A 16764-nucleotide genomic window follows, 5' to 3' on the forward strand; every position below is an offset into this window, starting at 1 on the left:
TCTCCAAAATGACAACAATAGGCACAGACGGAGGAGAGAACAAGAATCCAATCAGGCTGGGGCCACACAACTCCAGGATCAGAGAGAAAGAACAAATGGTAGAACAGATGAAGAGACGAAGGATGAAAGGGCTGCGTGTCTCCAGTATGACAAAAACAGGCAGAGAAGGAGGAGAGAGAAAGAGACAGAAGAGAAAAGGAAAGATCAACTCGAGAATATGCGGCACAGAGTAATTATTACGAGACTTGCTGAAGACGACAATGGCTGCTTTCAACGACAATACCTTGACAGAGAAAGAGCAAGGCAAAATGCACGACGCGCATGCCGTCACATTTCTGCTGATGTTGGTTTGATGACCAGGGTATGCCCTCACTGTCGTTCCTTCCTATTCACTGGAGAAACTGCACATTTCTGCTGTATGAAGGGAAAGGTCAGGATAGGCAATTTGCAGCCTCTACCTAATGAACTCCTCAATTTCTACAGCAATGATGAACCTATTGCAAACGAGTTCAGGAAGAACACCAGACAATACAATTGCCTCTTCAAAATGACATCCTTTGGTGCCAAAGAAGTCATTCCAACTAGGAATCAATGGAATCCTTCTGTGATTATTCAAGGCTAAATCCATCATTACATCGGACATTTAATTCCAGACCCAACCCAGCAAGCCCGATTCCTTCAAATTTACTTCATGGATATTTAATGTTCATTCTGGTCCCATATTTGTCTTGCTATGCGTCTTTCTTCTTTAATAAACTGAGTTTTTCTTCTTTAATTTCCAAATCAAAGAGATAGTAATAACATTCAGGAAAATTTAATGTTCGTTCTGGTCACATCAGACTGCACTACCCTTCTCTCAAAGGGTGCCCCAACAGGTCACCCCGTTGTCTAGTATTTACATAAACTGACACCACCATTGCTGTAGGCTGAATCAATGGTGGTGATGAATTAGCATAAAGGAGGGAGACTGAAAATCTGGCTGAGTGGTGCCACAACAATAAACAAGGTCAGCAAGAACAAGAAGCTGGTTGACTTGAAGAGGAGGACATCAGAGGTCCATGATCCAGTCCTGAATGGGGGAAATCAGAGGTGGAGAGGATGGGCAACATTAAATTCCTCTGTGTTATCATTTCAGAGGACCTGGCCTGGGCCCAGCACACATCGAATTATGAAGTACGTACAGCAGCACCTCTACTTCCTTAAGAGTTTGCAAAGATTCATCATGATATCTAAAACTTTGATCCACTTTTATAGATGTGTAGTGGAGAATATATTGACTAGCTGCATTACAGCCTGGTATGGAAACACCAATGCCTTTAATTAGAAAATCCACATCCTACAAAAAGTTCTGAATTTGGCTCAATCTATTCCAAGAAATGCCCTCCCCACCACTGAGCACAAAAACACAGTGTTCACAGGAAAGCAGCATCCATCATAAGGGGCCCCCACCACCTCGGACATGTTCTCTTCTCGCTGATGCAATCATGGAGAAGGTATAGGTGCCTCAGGACTCACACCACCAGGTCAAGAATAGTTATTACCCCTCAAAGCATCAAGCTCTTAAGCTCAAGCTCATAACTTCACCCAAATTCACTTGCCCTATCACTGAACTGTTCCCACAACATATGGACTCACTTTCAGAGACTCTTCAACTCATGTTCTCAGAGCTTAAGAATAAAATTAGGTGAGTCAGAAGGGGCCATGAGAGGGCCTTGGTGGAATGGATTAAAGAAAACCCCAAGGCATTCTACAACTATGTGAAGAGCAAGATGATAAGACTGAGAGAATAGGACCAATCAAGTGTGACAGTGGAAAAGTGTGTATGGAACTACAGGAGATAGCAGAGGTACTTAATCAGTATTCACTTCAGAAAAGAATCTTGGCGATTGTGTAGGGATGACTTATAGTGGACTGAAAAGCTTGAGTATATAGATATTACGCAGGAGGATGTGCTAGAACTTTTGGAAAGCAACAAGTTGGATAAGTCACCAGGACCGGAATAGATGTACCCCAGGCTACTGTGGGAGGCAAGGGAGGAGATTGCTGAGCCTCTGGCGATGATCTCTGAATCATTAATGGGGACGGGAGATGTTCTGGAGGATTGGAGGATTGCAGATGTTGTTCCCTCATTCAAGAAAGGAAGCAGAGATAGCCCAGGAAATTATAGACCACTATGTCCATGCACTTTGGAGGGAACAATAGTTTTAAGTCAAACCCTACATGCAGTAATGGAGAGGTAGAGTAGATCAGGACTTTGTTCAATATTACGCAGAAAATGAGAGATGACCATATAGAGGTGCAAGATGATGAAAGGCATTGATATGGTAAATACATATTCTTCTCCGCCCGTAGTGTTGGGGAACCAAGACCTGAAAGCATAGACAGGGCGAGATGAAAAAAGATATGGGCCTAATGTGAGCAAATGGTGTGGGTTGGAAGTGTCGTGGTCAGCATGGACCGGGTGGGCCAAACGGCCTGTTTTCATGCTATGTCTTTCAAACGAATCTATAAATTGCAAGGTTGCAAAATCTATAAGCAGCACTTTACGTTACTGTTAACTAATGACATCATTGCAAAGATTACAAAAACAATGACAATAAAAAGAGGGAAATTACTCTACATTGCTACAACTTTACGTAGAGGGTTAAATTGCAATCAACAATTCAAACCACAACATACGTGCTTTGGACAATACCACTGCAACAAGTCACTGGATTTTCACTGTAATTGTAATGTAACTGAAATAACAAGGCTAACTGCAAAACTGTTCAGCGTAATGTGGCAAATCTGTCAATGTTCCTACTATGGCAAGAAATTACTCACCATCATTTATTCTTCTATTTTCCTACATGTTCTCTAAATTAAATTCACAATCTCATTAGTTAGGAGCTGGGAGTGCTCAAAAATCCAAAATCATTTTACTCGCAGGCAATAAACAGAAGAAACAATAGAGAGAAGTTATTTATATTGGTGATTACACAACTACTGGAAAGTCAAGATTGTTTCACATTACAATGTATTACAAATGCTAAAACCCAATATTTCACTGACTCCAAAGACAGGACAGAGTTACTTCTACCTGAAGTCACCTGTAAATTTGCATTAAATGGAAAATATTTATGCTGCAGAATAAAAGGCCAAAGACAAATGCTTGCACTTAACGAGTGGCTAGCTTCTGTACCTTTTGTCTATTCCAATTCATAACACTGCCTGTTGTTATATTTAACACAAACTTCAAACATTCAAAAGTAAACTTTTTGAAATAAACTGGGCCATCCTAAAACACAATAAGTAGTTAACATTGTAACAGCAGTTGTTGGTTGAGAGCTGAATAATGCACAGACTCATGCTAAACACCAGAACACACAGCAACAAAACCAAAGACACAACCTTTTGTTTACCACATACAATAAAGTACAGACTCATTGCTCTTGGCCCCATTCAGGCAGCTTTTCCTTTGTGGATACATACGCTAACATTTTATATTACACTTCCTCTCAAGCAATTCCAGTAGAAATCTAATCCCTTGAAATGCGTTTAATGCAGTTCATGTAAACGAGGTTTCAAATGGCAAACGAAACATAAGTGGTATAGTTTAATGAACGTGCAAAAACATCTGCCACGTGGGAATATTGTGTGCCATTCCAGTCATCGCACTACAGATTAGATGCAGTCGTGCTAGAAAGAGCACAGAAGAGATTCGCAATATTGCCTGGAATGAACAGATTTAATTACAAAGAGGAATGTGCCAATTGGAGCAAAGGAGCTAAGGGGCAAACTTATAGAGGTTTACGCAATCTTCAGAATAGATGTCACAATTTTTACCCAGATTGGCGAGTTTAAAACTAGAGGGCATTATTTAAGGCGAGGTGAAAAAATATTTAAGCAGGGGTTCCCAACCTTTTTTCACTGCGGACTGGTTTAATATTGACAATATTCTTGCGGACCAGTTGACCCGGGGGTGGGGGGGGGGGGGTGGGCGGGGGGGCGTAGGGTTGCCAACGGACAAGAGTAGCAGTCAAATACGTTGTGTTTACCCCGAGAAAGACTACAATGATCATGAAGCCTTGTGCGGGCACCAGTGCGCATGCGTGTACATGCCGATATTTTTCTACAAATTGTTTTTGGCAATTCTGTTCCGGGGGGGGGGGGGGGGGGGTTAATCACGACCGGAATCAGTGATAAGTGGCTAATATGCTCAATTTTGTTTCTAAAAGGGTTTATCTAACAAATTCAATATTAAACACACAGTGCATATTTTCCTCGCATGAATACAGTGATAAGTCAATTATCAGGGGAGGACAGGGGAGCTTGAAGTAAGTGTTGAACAAACTTCCAGTGGAAGTGGTAGAGGCAGGTTCGATATTATTATTTAAAGAAAAATTGGATAGGTTATGGACAGGAAAGGAATGGAGGGTTATGGGCTGAGTGCAGGTCAGTGGGACTAGGTGAGAGTAGCGTTCGGCACGGACTACAAGGGCACAGACGGCCGGTTTCCATGCTGTAGTTGTTATATGGTTATGTAAGTCACTTATCAGTCAATAGCATCATAACATTTTAAGTAACGTTTGGATATTAAACACACAGCACATATTTTCACCGTATGAACATATAAAATCATTGCAAGACACCGATGTCACTGAATCAGTGAGAGCCCTGGGCTTGTTTTCCTGCCACAAGATGGTCCCATCGAGGGGTGATGGGAGACAGCGATACTCGAAGGGGGTTCCTTATGTCCAGTCTATTCCGCAATTTAGTTTTCGTTGCATTCATTGCAGAGATATGTTGGAAATGGAAGCAACATTTTCAGTGCTTTCGTGGCTATCTCAGGATATTCAGCCTTGACTTTGATCCAGAATGCCGGCAGAGATGTGATGTCATACTTTTCAGCCCGCCGTCATTTGCAAGCTCGAGGAGTTGATCTCCTTCCCATGCTGACATGGATGACGGATGGGTAATGACCTCAAGTGCATTCAAGTTCAACAGCGTGTGACAGGGAATGAAGAAAGGTGCAGCTGACTCATATCGTCAAATCATATCGTTTCCTCGCGGCCCGGTAGCGCATGTTTTGCGGCCCGGTGGTTGGGGACCGCTGATTTAAAGGACATTCAAGTGGCATGTGGAACAAGCTGCCAGAGTAGGTACTGAAAGCAGATACAAACACACCATTTAAAAAGCATTTGGAAAGGTACATGGACAGGCAAGTAAGATGTACAAGATATAGGAAAGTGGCACTAATGTTGATAGGCATTTTAGCTGGTATGGATGAGTTAGGCTGAAGGCCCATTCCACAGAAGTGGATTGGGATTGAAGGTTAAGGCTGATTTAGATAGTGGCTAGCAGAAAAAAAGGGTCAAACAAATGGGTTTTTTTAATCAAATGACGGACTGTGCCTATTACAGTACCAGAGAAATTAGCTATTTGCAATACATAATTTTGATATAAGGGAATTAAATATAATACCAAGTTTAAAGATCTAGTGAAGATAAGCCTTAGAGATGCAGAGAAAATCCAAGTTGATTTGAACTGGTTAAAAGACAAATACATGGCAGTTGTACTATAATGAGTAGATGTGGTCATACATTTCAATGGCAATAATAGCAATATAGAATATTTGAATAGCATTAGACTGGAAAGGGTGGCACAACAGGATGTAGGTGTGTTTGTACACTAGTCATTTAAAGCAAGCACGGAGATGTAGCAGATAAGTAAGGCAAATAGGCATCTTACCTAGCATGAACGAGACAGGCTGAAGGGCCCATTTTCCCACACTGAAACTCCATTGTTATGCATTAAGGATCTACCAGATTTTCCATGATTATGTATTTTGAAGATCCGAAAACAGACACCCTATGCTGGGCCAAACAGGGAGTAAATTCAAGTAGAAGGGCAGGCATACATGTCTTCAGCATTGTATAGGCCTCTCAATAGTCAAAGACAAATGTACTTGCTATGGAGTGAATTTATTTGATTGATTTAAGGGACGGCACGACTGACTCGGCCTCTTCTCAAACTTAATTGATATATATTTGTAGAGAAGAAAGATAAAAAAAAGGGTTGCAGAGAAACCCAAAAATTCTAACTGGGCTGGACAGATAATTGTGGGAAGGACATTCCTGATACCCAGAGTGTCCAGCACCATTGGGGTGGTGGGGGGAGAGAGAGAGAGAGAGAGGAGGAGGATGAGGGGTAAACCATTTAAAACTGAGAAGAATTTTTTTTCCTGCAGTTTTGAACTTTTAGAATTCTCTTTCACATAAAATTAAAACATTCTCAAGGAGGACCTGCATACAAGGGCTACACATAAAGCAAGGCTTAAAGGGAGAAAGTAGTGGGAAAAACATACTGAATTACAATGATCAACACTTTCCTGCCATATTGAATGACAGGGCAGGTTTGACGGGCCAAATAGCTCACTTAGTTTGTTTAATAAGTTCTTCGATTCCTTTAATATCTAGGAAATCAATATCCGTTTTGAATACAACAACCTTCTAGGGTAAAGAATTCCAAATTGTAAGAGAAGAAATCTGTTAACTTCAGAGTTAAATGGCCTACCCCTTTTACTAAAAAAAAGATTCTGATTGCAGCCTCCTAAGCTAAAGAAAATACCCACCTTGTCAAACCCTCCAAGACTTCCAGTAAGATGGTGGCACATTTGATTGTACTGGATTCTATGGGGCCAACCAAAGGTGTTAATGTCTTTTTAAAAAATATTTTATACAATTGTAAAACCCCGCTGGACATTAAGAACTTGAAGTAGTGCAGGTCTACCCTACCAGCGAGTTGCTTGTTGGTGGAGAAACCGAAGGTGCAGATCATGCCATTACCTGTGCCAGAGAGGCACCAGAGGAGTCAGTGCGCAAAAGGTGATGCAAGTCTAACAGCGTCTTGGTCACTTTTCTTGTGATCCCAAGCCCTGTTAGACATTGTTAATGTGCAATAATGCAAGTCCAATTCACTCATTTATTGGCGGACACCGAGGGAACTCGTCCTCAGTTGTAGAGAGGTCTAGGCCTCAAGCCAGGGTGTTGGAGTCGGTACTGCTCCCAGTATTCACTCGGCAGAAGACAAGCCGTATCGTTTCCCATTGCAGATTGCTGCAACATTCTTGGACTCAGGATATTGGGACTATATTTTTTTTGATGTGACTATTTTACTGATATCTTATATGCAATACATGTGCCCTATCCTGTATGTGAGACAGCTGGTACCGTGTTTTGCATCTTGGCACCAGAGTCATGCTGTTTCAATTGGCGGTATTCATGTAGTTAAATGACAGTTCAACTTAAAAAATTGTGCCTGCATCAGTATGATTGCCTCTCATTTCACAAAAAGTCAGAATAACAACACAAATTTATTCAAATAGTTCCTCATACTAAAGATATACCCAAACAAGGAATCAATCTTGTACTCATTGAGTCATTGCTGTACTCCATCACAGCAAGCATAATATTTTTCAGGCAAAGAGACCAAAACTGCATGTTATATCAGGTATAGTCTTACCAAGGACCTACATAATTGCAGTAAATCAAATCCTTCTGCAAATAAAAAGCCTTATTCTTTCCTAGTTCACATTCAATGACTTGTGCAAGAATACCAATGCTCACTTGAACATTTCCAGTCTTCCACCATTTAAAAAAAAACTATTTCTTGCTCCTGAAATTCACATTTTGTCAATTGTGTTCCATCTACAGCAGATCCCAACAGATACAGGAGGAAAAGCAAACTGCAGTGTAGTCTCAAAGCTTACAGCTTACAATTATTTCTCAAAACTTCCTCTAGTGCATTAGTGACACCAATCACAATATGAATTAGTCTCTTATTAGAGCAATAGGGCAAATCTTAACAGTTGCAGGACTAGGATAAGTAGTCACGCTAGCTCCAAATTTGCGAAGAATCAGAAAGTAGTATGACATTGCCAATATACTTTTGGAGCCTGAACATAGAAGTACCTACTCCACTAAATTACATTAAATAAGCTTGGTGTTTAGCACTGTTATCAAGACAAAATAAACAGAATTGAATATTGGAAAAGTCTTCACTTGAAAATTAAAAACACAAAAAATAAGAACCTCATGAGCAACACTTGCTGATTTCTGGAAATAAGAGTTACTAAAATTTTCAAACTATCTTCAACTCCAGATCTGAATGAGTGTGCCACAGCTCCCACTGACTTCATCACGACATGTGGATGAATGTGCACTTTTGAGAAAGTATTGAGTCTCACCAAACCCCTGAAGCCCTAGATGAACCAAGGGATTCATCATCTGCTGAAGCTAGAGTGATGGCATTGAAGAATGGCAATTCAGAACCCTACAAGGCCTGGTATGATCTATAGAAGGCAATCACTGGAGTGAAAAAGCAAGTTCTGTATGAAGTTAGAGACACAACTGGATGCATGACATATGTAGCAGTGCTGGCATGCCATCATTTCCTACAAGGCAAGACCCAAGAGCATAAATGGCAGTGATGCTTCACTTCTGATGAGCTTCAATGTCTTTCATGCGTACTTTCAAAGACAGAATCTCTACAGAATCTGGCAACCCCATGATCTCTGTCTCGGAAGCCAAGATTAGAACATCCTTCAAGAGAGTAAACCCTCATGAGGTGACAGGCCCTGATGGTATACCTGGCAAGGTACCAAAAATATGTGTCAATCAACTGGCTGGAGTGTTCAAGAACATCTTCAACCTCTCACTGCTGTAGTCAGAGGCTCTTACCTAGCTCAAAGGGCATCAATCATACCAGTGCCCATGAAGAGCAGGGTGAGCCTCCTCAATGACCCAGTAACACTCACATCTACTGTGATGAAGTGCATTAACAGGTTGGTCATGGCTAGAATTAAATCCTGTCTGAGCAAGGTCCTGCACATGCTGCAATTTGCCTACTGCCATAACAGGTCTACAGTAGACGTGAGCTCAACTGCACTCCACCCAGCTTAGGAGCACATAAACAACGGAAAAACATACATCACGCTACTGTTTATTGATTACAGCTTTGCATTCAATACCACCATCCCCTCAGTACCAATCAACAAGCTTCAAGACTTGGGCTTCTGGACCTCCCTCTTCAATTAGATCATTATCCTCCTTATTGGGAGAATTGAGTCAGTGCTGACTGATGATAACATCTGCTCAATGATAATCACAAGTCCACCTCATGGATGCGTGCTTAGCCCACTACTTTACGCTCTACACTCATGACTATGTGACTAGGCACAGCTCAAATGCCATTTACAAATTTGCTGATAACACCACTGTTGGCAAAATCTCAAATGATGATGAGAATGCACACAGGATTGAGTTAGATCAGCTGGTTGAATAGTGTTTCCACAAGGACATCACACTCAATGTCATCAAGACCAGGGAATGGAGTGTGGACTTTGAGAAGGGGAAGAGGGAAGAACACATAACAGTCCTTATTGAGGGGTCAGCAGTGGAAAAGATGACCAGCTTCAAGAGCCTGGGTTTCAACATCTCAGAGGGTCTATCTTGGGCCTAACACTTTGAGGCAATCACAAAGAAAGCACACCAGTGGCCCTACTTTATAACTTTGATGAGGTTTGGTATGTCACTGAAGTCCCTTGCAAACATCTACAGATGTAGGGCACTCCGAGTGGTTGCATCACAGCTTGGTATGAAGCCTCCGATGCACAGGAACACAAGAAGCTGCAGAAGGTTGCAGACAGTTACAACACGGGAATAATCCTCCCTGCTATTGAGGATATCTTCAAGAGTGAGTGCCTCAGCAAAATAGCATCCATCATTAAAGACTATCATCTGGTGCATGCCCTATGCAATTTTATTACTATCAGCGAGGTGGTTCAGGACCTTAAAGACTCCCACCCAACATTTTAAGAACATCTTCCCCTCCACCAGATTCCTGAACAGTCCACGAACACTACCTCACTATTCATCCTGCCTTGTGCAACTGGATTCTGGACTTCCTGTCAGATCACTGGCAGGCAGTAACAGTGGACTCCCTCACCTCCACCCCTCTGACTCTCAACACAGGAGCACCTCAGGGCTGTGTACTAAGTCCCCTCCTTTACTCCCTGTATACTCATGACTGTGTCACCATCCACAGCTCTAATATGCTAATTAAATTTGCCGACAATACGATATTGATTGGCCTAATCTCAAACAGTAGGTGGCCTACAGGGAAGTCAGCTCTCTGACACAGTGGTGTAAAGAAAACAACTTGTCCCTCAATGTCACAAAAACAAAGGAGCTGGTTGTGGCTTACAGGAAGAATGGAGACAGGCTATCCCATTGACATCAATAGATCTGGGATTGAGAGGGTAAACAGCTTTAAGTTCTTCAGCATCCACATCACCAAGGACCCCACATGGTCTGTACACACCAGCTGTGTGGTGAAAAAGGAACAACAGCGCCTCTTTCACCTCAGACGGTTGAAGTTTGGGTATGGGCCCCCAAATCCTAAGAACTTTCTACAGGAGCACAACTGAGAGCATCCTGACTAGCTGCATCACTGCCTAGTGTGGGAACTGAACCTCCCTTAATCACAGGACTCTGCAGAGAGTGGTGCGGACAGCCCACCGCATCTGTAGTTGTGAACTTCCCATGATTCAGGACATTTACAAAGACAGATGTGGGAAAATGGCCCGAAGGATCATTGGGGACCCAAGACACCCTAACCACAATCTATTCCAGCTGTTACCATCTGGGAAAAGGTACCATAACATAAAAGCCAGGATCAACAGGCTCTGGGACAGCTTCTTCCACCAGGCCATCAGAATGATTAACTCACACTGATTTGAGTGTATTTCTGTATCACACTGTGCCATTTATTATGAATTACTATGATTGCACATTTAGACAGAGAGGTAATGTAAAGATTTTTACTCATGTATGTGAAGGATATAAGAAGTAAAGTCAATTCAATTCTTTTACACTATTTATGTTTGTAACTTAGCAACATTTATGTTTTGCATTGTACTGCTGCCACAAAACAACAATTTTATGTAAACACGAGGAATTCTGCAGATGTTGGAAATTCAAGCAACACACAAAGTTGCTGGTGAACGCAGCAGGCCAGGCAGCATCTCTAGGAAGAGGTACAGTCGACATTTCGGGCCCAGACCCTTCGTCAGGACTAACTGAAGGAAGAACTCTGCCTGGCCTGCTGCGTTCACCAGCAACTTTGATGTGTGTTGCAACAATTCTATGTTGCAGTTAACTTTCATTCATACACAAGCTTTCACATTCTCACGATGTCTCAAGTGCTCTGAGGTACCTACCTGAAACCCAGAAAGCAGTTAATTTTTTAAAGACAGATTTGCATAGATCATAACATTACAGCACAGTACAGGCCCTTCAGCTGACAAAGCTGTTTCAACATTTCAACCTACTCTGAGATCAATCTAACCCTTCCCTTCTACATGGCCCTCCATTTTTCTATCAGCCACGTGCCTAAGAGTTTCTTAAATGCCAATAATTTATCTGCCCTGTACTACCATTCATGGCAGGGGGGTTCCATGTATTGAACACTGTTTAATAAAGCTTCTCTGACATTGCCCCTCCCATACTGTCCTCCAATCAATTTTAAACTATGTCCTTTTATATTAGCCATTTCCACTCTGAGGAAAAGTCTCTGGCTACCCATGCTCATCAACTTGTACACCTTTGTCAAAGTCACCTCTCAACCTCCTTCACTCCGAAGAGAAAAGCTCTAGCTTTTCCTATCCTCATAAGGCAGACATGCTCTTGAATCCTGGCAGTATCCAGGTAAATCTCCTCTGCACCCTCTCCAAATCTTCCACATCCTTCCTATAGTGACGTTACCAGAACGGAACACAATATTCCAAGTGTGGTCAAAGCAGCATTTTATTGAGCTGCAATACTGTATTACCTTGTGGCTCTTGAACCTAACCCCCTGACTGAAGAAGGCCAACACACCATGTACCTTCTGAACAGCCACAGCAACTTGCGTGGAATCTTTGAGGGATCGATGGATGTGGACCCTAAAATCGTCTGCTCCCCCACACTGCTAAGTGTCAGTCGGGATGAGAGCCAATTTCGCTTGCTCTCCGTGATGCTCATCTCCACGGCACTGAGGCTATGAAGCCTGCCATATGATGAACTGACAAGTGAGGCTTTGGGCCTACTCTGGGGTTTGGATCTGAAGACTCAATTTTGGTTTGGAATGCTGTTGTTCGCAATTGTTTGCATGATTTGTATTTTTCCCTACTTCGTCTTGCACATCAAGCATTAGGCTTATATTCCTTTTTCTTTTAATTGGGTTCTTTCTGGTTTCTTGCTTTGTGGCTACCTGTGAGCAAGCAAATCTCAAGGTTGTATAATTTATAAATTCTTCGTTAATAAATGAATCTTGAATCCTAATAACCCTGCATTCTAGCTTTAACTTCAATCTTCCAAAGGAAACACTTCACACTTTTCTGGGTTGAACTCCATCTGCCACTTTTCAGCCCAGTTCTACATCCTGTCAATATCACATTTTCTACACTACCAGAACTCCACCGACCTTTGAGTCATCTGCATATCTACTATTACACCAAAAATTGCTTCCTTTAGAACTCTGCCAGAACCAGCTCAGAATGTCAGTGTAATAATCTTAATATCATGAGAAAATGACATGCTCTCCTAAAAATTAGAACCAAATCGAAAACTAACCGAAATAAAACATATAGAAACGCTGTACCTTCTACCCCCATACACGTCATACTGGTCAAGACAGAGTTACTCAAAGCTTAAGAGTAAATAAAAGAAAACAAATATTTGTAGATGTCAACAGTCAGAAAAAAACAATCTAGTAAATCAAGACAATGACTGAAAACATCAGCCTCAAAAACTGCACCTTGGCGTCGACACAGTAAAAAGAAATCCTGACTAACATATTTCCAGAAGAAATCCAACATAATTTTAAGCATCATATGGCCTACTAACATGGTCAACTGGTCCACAGTTGAATGATTTGAATTATTAAGGCCTTTAAAAGTCCACTTGGACTTAACAAGCTACTTTTATATCTATACTTCATTGCTTCATTTAGTTTTCTCAGTTAAATGATATTTGGATTTTTTTTGTCAATGAGAGAAATTTGCAGTAATTTATCAGTAATATCTTTCAATCACAAATTGGGCACAAGATCATATTGACCACTTTCTGTTGCCAAGGAGTCACTCAGTTTAAACTCAATCAGCACCTCAAACCTCACTAATTTATACAACTATATACCTATCAACTATAATGTATAAAGATCTGTCTATACATCTATGATTTCTGCAATGAAATCTACTTCATGTCTCTTTCAGTTTACATCTAAGTCTAGTAAAGGATTCAATTTCTTCAATTGAATTTTGCAACAAGAATCATGTTGAAGCATTATATGGATAGAAATCAATCATTCTTCTCCACTTTGAGGGAAGATCTCAAAATGATACTCCTCTTTTTGATGGCGGTGTGGAAAAACAGCACATAGACAGCAATTTTATAAATAAAAACAAGTCAGTTAAGTTAACATTTGGAACTGCTTGGCCTTAGCTGGGATTTTATACAATTCTGTCATCGCATATCATATGTGAAGAGGGGACAGAGGAAACTGACCATGAATAACTCTGCCCCTCATGTCACTTTAAGAGGTTGTATAAGTTAGAATGTCTTCTGCAGAGATGAGAATGCCAAGGTAAGACAATTAGATGCATTCAACATTGAGAGGCTCTGAAAGCAAAAGCAGGGAGAATCCATTTCTTAGTGCAAGTAACAGATTCATGTCGATGCATCATTTGCAGCAGATAGTGCTGCCAAATTTCAGTTACAAGTGATATCAGTTCCATTCATTGTGATATCAGCCACTTCAAGCAGGATGTGCAGGTCCCATAGAATGACAGCTGAAATACTCTCAAATACTTGGGAGGATGAGGAAAAACTGGGAATGTTATCTTCAGAGAAGTTAAGAGTCATTCTAAATTACGATGGAATTTTGAACTAAATTCTGCAGAATGTCTATGGGCAGGTAAACAGAATTAATGTGTTAAGTTGAAGACAGTTTATCAAAGGGCCTTTACTCAAAATGATAACTATTTCCTTCTACAGATGTTGCCTCACTTGCCAAACACTTCCAGCATTTTCACGTACATCTGCTCTCACTCCATCCTCCCGCCACCCCACCAGGAATAGGGCTCCCCTGGTGCTCACCTACCACCCCACCAGCCTCCAGGTCCAACATATTATTCTCTGTAACTTCCGCGACCTCCAACGGGATCCCACCACTACGCACATCTTCCCCCCGCCCCACTGCTTTCCGCAGGGATCGCTCCCTACGCGACTCCCTTGTCCATTCGTCCCCCCCATCCCTCCCCACTGATCTCCCTCCTGGCACTTACCCTTGTAAGCGGAACAAGTGCTACACATGCCCTTACACTTCCTCCCTTACCACCATTCAGGGCCCCAGACAGTCCTTCCAGGTGAGGTGATACTTCACCTGTGAGTCGGCTGGGGTGCTCCCAATGTGGCCTTCTATATATTGGCGAGACCCGACGCAGACTGGGAGACCGTTTTGCTGAACGCCGACGCTCTGTCCGCCAGAGAAAGCAGGATCTCCCAGTGGCCACACATTTTAATTCCACATCCCATTCCCATTCTGACATGTCTATTCACGGCCTCCTCTACTGTAAAGATGAAGCCACACTCAGGTTGGAGGAACAACACCTTATATTCCGTCTGGGTAGCCTCCAACCTGATGGCATGAACACTGACTTCTCTAACTACCGCTAATATCCCACCTCCCCCTCATACCCCATCTGTTATTTATATACACACATTCTTTCTCTCACTCTCCTTTTTCTCCCTCTGTCCCTCTGACTATACCCCTTGCCCATCCTCTGGGTTTCCCCCCCTCCCCCTTTTCCTTCTCCCGGGGCCTCCTGTCCCATGATCCTCTCATATCCCTTTGGCCAATCACCTGTCCAGCTCTTAGCTCCATCCCTCCCCCTCCTGTCTCCTCCTATCATTTCGGATCTCCCCCTCCCCCTTTCAAATCTCTTACTAAATCTTCCTTCAGTTAGTCCTGACAAAGGGTCTCGGTCTGAAACGTCGACTGTACCTCTTCCTAGAGATGCTGCCTGGCCTGCTGCGTTCACCAGCAACTTTGAGGTGTGTTCCAGCCTTTTCAGTTTGCATTGCACATTTCCAGCACCTACTGTTCTTTCCTCTACTAAGAAATTGTGTACATTGGTCGGAGGAGATATAAACATATACATTAAAAGTTACAAGCAATATGACTTACCATTACTGATTAAATTAAGACGACAACCTCTGGAGTTATGGATTTTCTTGCACTTCAACAAATAAACTAAGCTCTCAAAGCTATGACTGGTGTATGACCCACTATAGGCAATTTAAGTAGCTAAACACTAACTTACATATTTCAGATGAGGGAAGAAACCAGAGTACCCAGAGAAAAACCACATTACAGAGAGACCGACCAAATGCCACAGGCCAACGAACATTGTACTTCCCGAAAGCCGGGATAGCAGTACTGCATCACCCATCTCCAAATAAACCAAACTACACGGCAAATTTAACATTAGAGAATCAGTCAAAATAGTGAAGCAGTGTTTCAACCCAAATGTTCTCTTCTCCCCCCCCCCGCCCCCCCAAACAGATGGTGCTGAGATCCTCCAGCAGATTGATCGTTGCTACATTAGGAAATCTTACTTTTGATAACGCAAGAATTGGCTGCTTATTCAAGGTGGACACATTATTCAGCCCCTTCTTAATGGATTGCAATAATAAAGATCTGAAGTAACTTATCCAGATTGTCACGTTGACCGAAAATGGATGCCACATAATTTTCCTTCGTAATTTTAGCATCACCTAGAAGATGAAAGCGTTATATCTTGGCAAACAGAAATCATTTCTAAAAGACAACTTGCGTCATTAACGATAGGAAAGCTGATTAATTCACCCAAGAAAACAAATTGCACCATCTCATTGATGACATAACTTCCCAATTCAATCAGTAAAAGTTACTGCTCGGTGGCAATGGAAGTGAGCGCATAGCTCCAAACAGCACCCATTACTGGCAGAAAGGAGACCCGGACAAGCCACACCAACACAATCGGTGGCCTGCATTTCCGAGGGAAACAAAGCCCGTGGCCGGCTCGCCATCTGCACCACACCGTTAAAGGTCACTGCGGCAAACAGGCGGCCACACCGGACCCACCCTGACTGGAGCGGCGCAGCTCAGATCCGTCGTTACCTTTGGCTTCGCAGTCGGCGCAGTACTTGTTGTCCTCCTCCCGCAGCAGCTTGGACAAAATGGCCTGGTGTTGCTCATTCTGCTTCTGCGACTTCTCTCGCTCCGACCGGGTGGCCATGAGAATGGCAGTACGAGCGGCTGCCTAACGATCTGCGAACAGGAAACGTCTCACTCACCGCCCCCGCACCGCTCTTCCACCAATATGGTGGCGCCGACCGGAAACGGCGCCGGATTACCTCCTAATAGCGCCGGCAAAATAATGCCCCTGCCGCCCGCGGAAAATAGTATCACCAAAATTCCGACCCTGAGCAAGGAAGGAAACCGAAAGCAGATATTTATTTATTCATGTTTATTCACCAAAATTGCACTATGACATCAAGTGGCATGCGGATTGACAATGCAAATTGAATACCACTATTTGTGGAACATCAGTAGTTCGCCCCCATTGATTCGGGTTCCGGGACGATTCGCCGATATGCGGCTTTTCCATATCGTTGCGCCGGCAGGTGCGTTCATGCCATC

General features: G+C 42.6%; 1 protein-coding gene across 4 annotated transcripts in view; it reads right to left on the minus strand.

Annotated features, from left to right (window-relative positions):
* Positions 1-16480, minus strand: part of smap1 (small ArfGAP 1) — a 133527-nt gene extending 117047 nt beyond the window's left edge. For 2 of the 4 annotated variants that reach the window (XM_072250417.1, XM_072250412.1), the window contains exon 1: positions 16243-16480. In XM_072250417.1, the coding sequence (XP_072106518.1) occupies positions 16243-16360 (118 nt within the window). In that variant the 5' untranslated portion in view covers positions 16361-16480. The remainder of the gene's footprint in view (positions 1-16242) is intronic. The other 2 variants (XM_072250414.1, XM_072250406.1) reach the window with 1 other exon arrangement.
* Positions 16481-16764: the final 284 nt, after the last annotated feature.

This window comes from Mobula birostris, chromosome 2 (assembly GCF_030028105.1).
Source record: "Mobula birostris isolate sMobBir1 chromosome 2, sMobBir1.hap1, whole genome shotgun sequence".
Lineage (NCBI taxonomy): Eukaryota > Metazoa > Chordata > Chondrichthyes > Myliobatiformes > Myliobatidae > Mobula > Mobula birostris.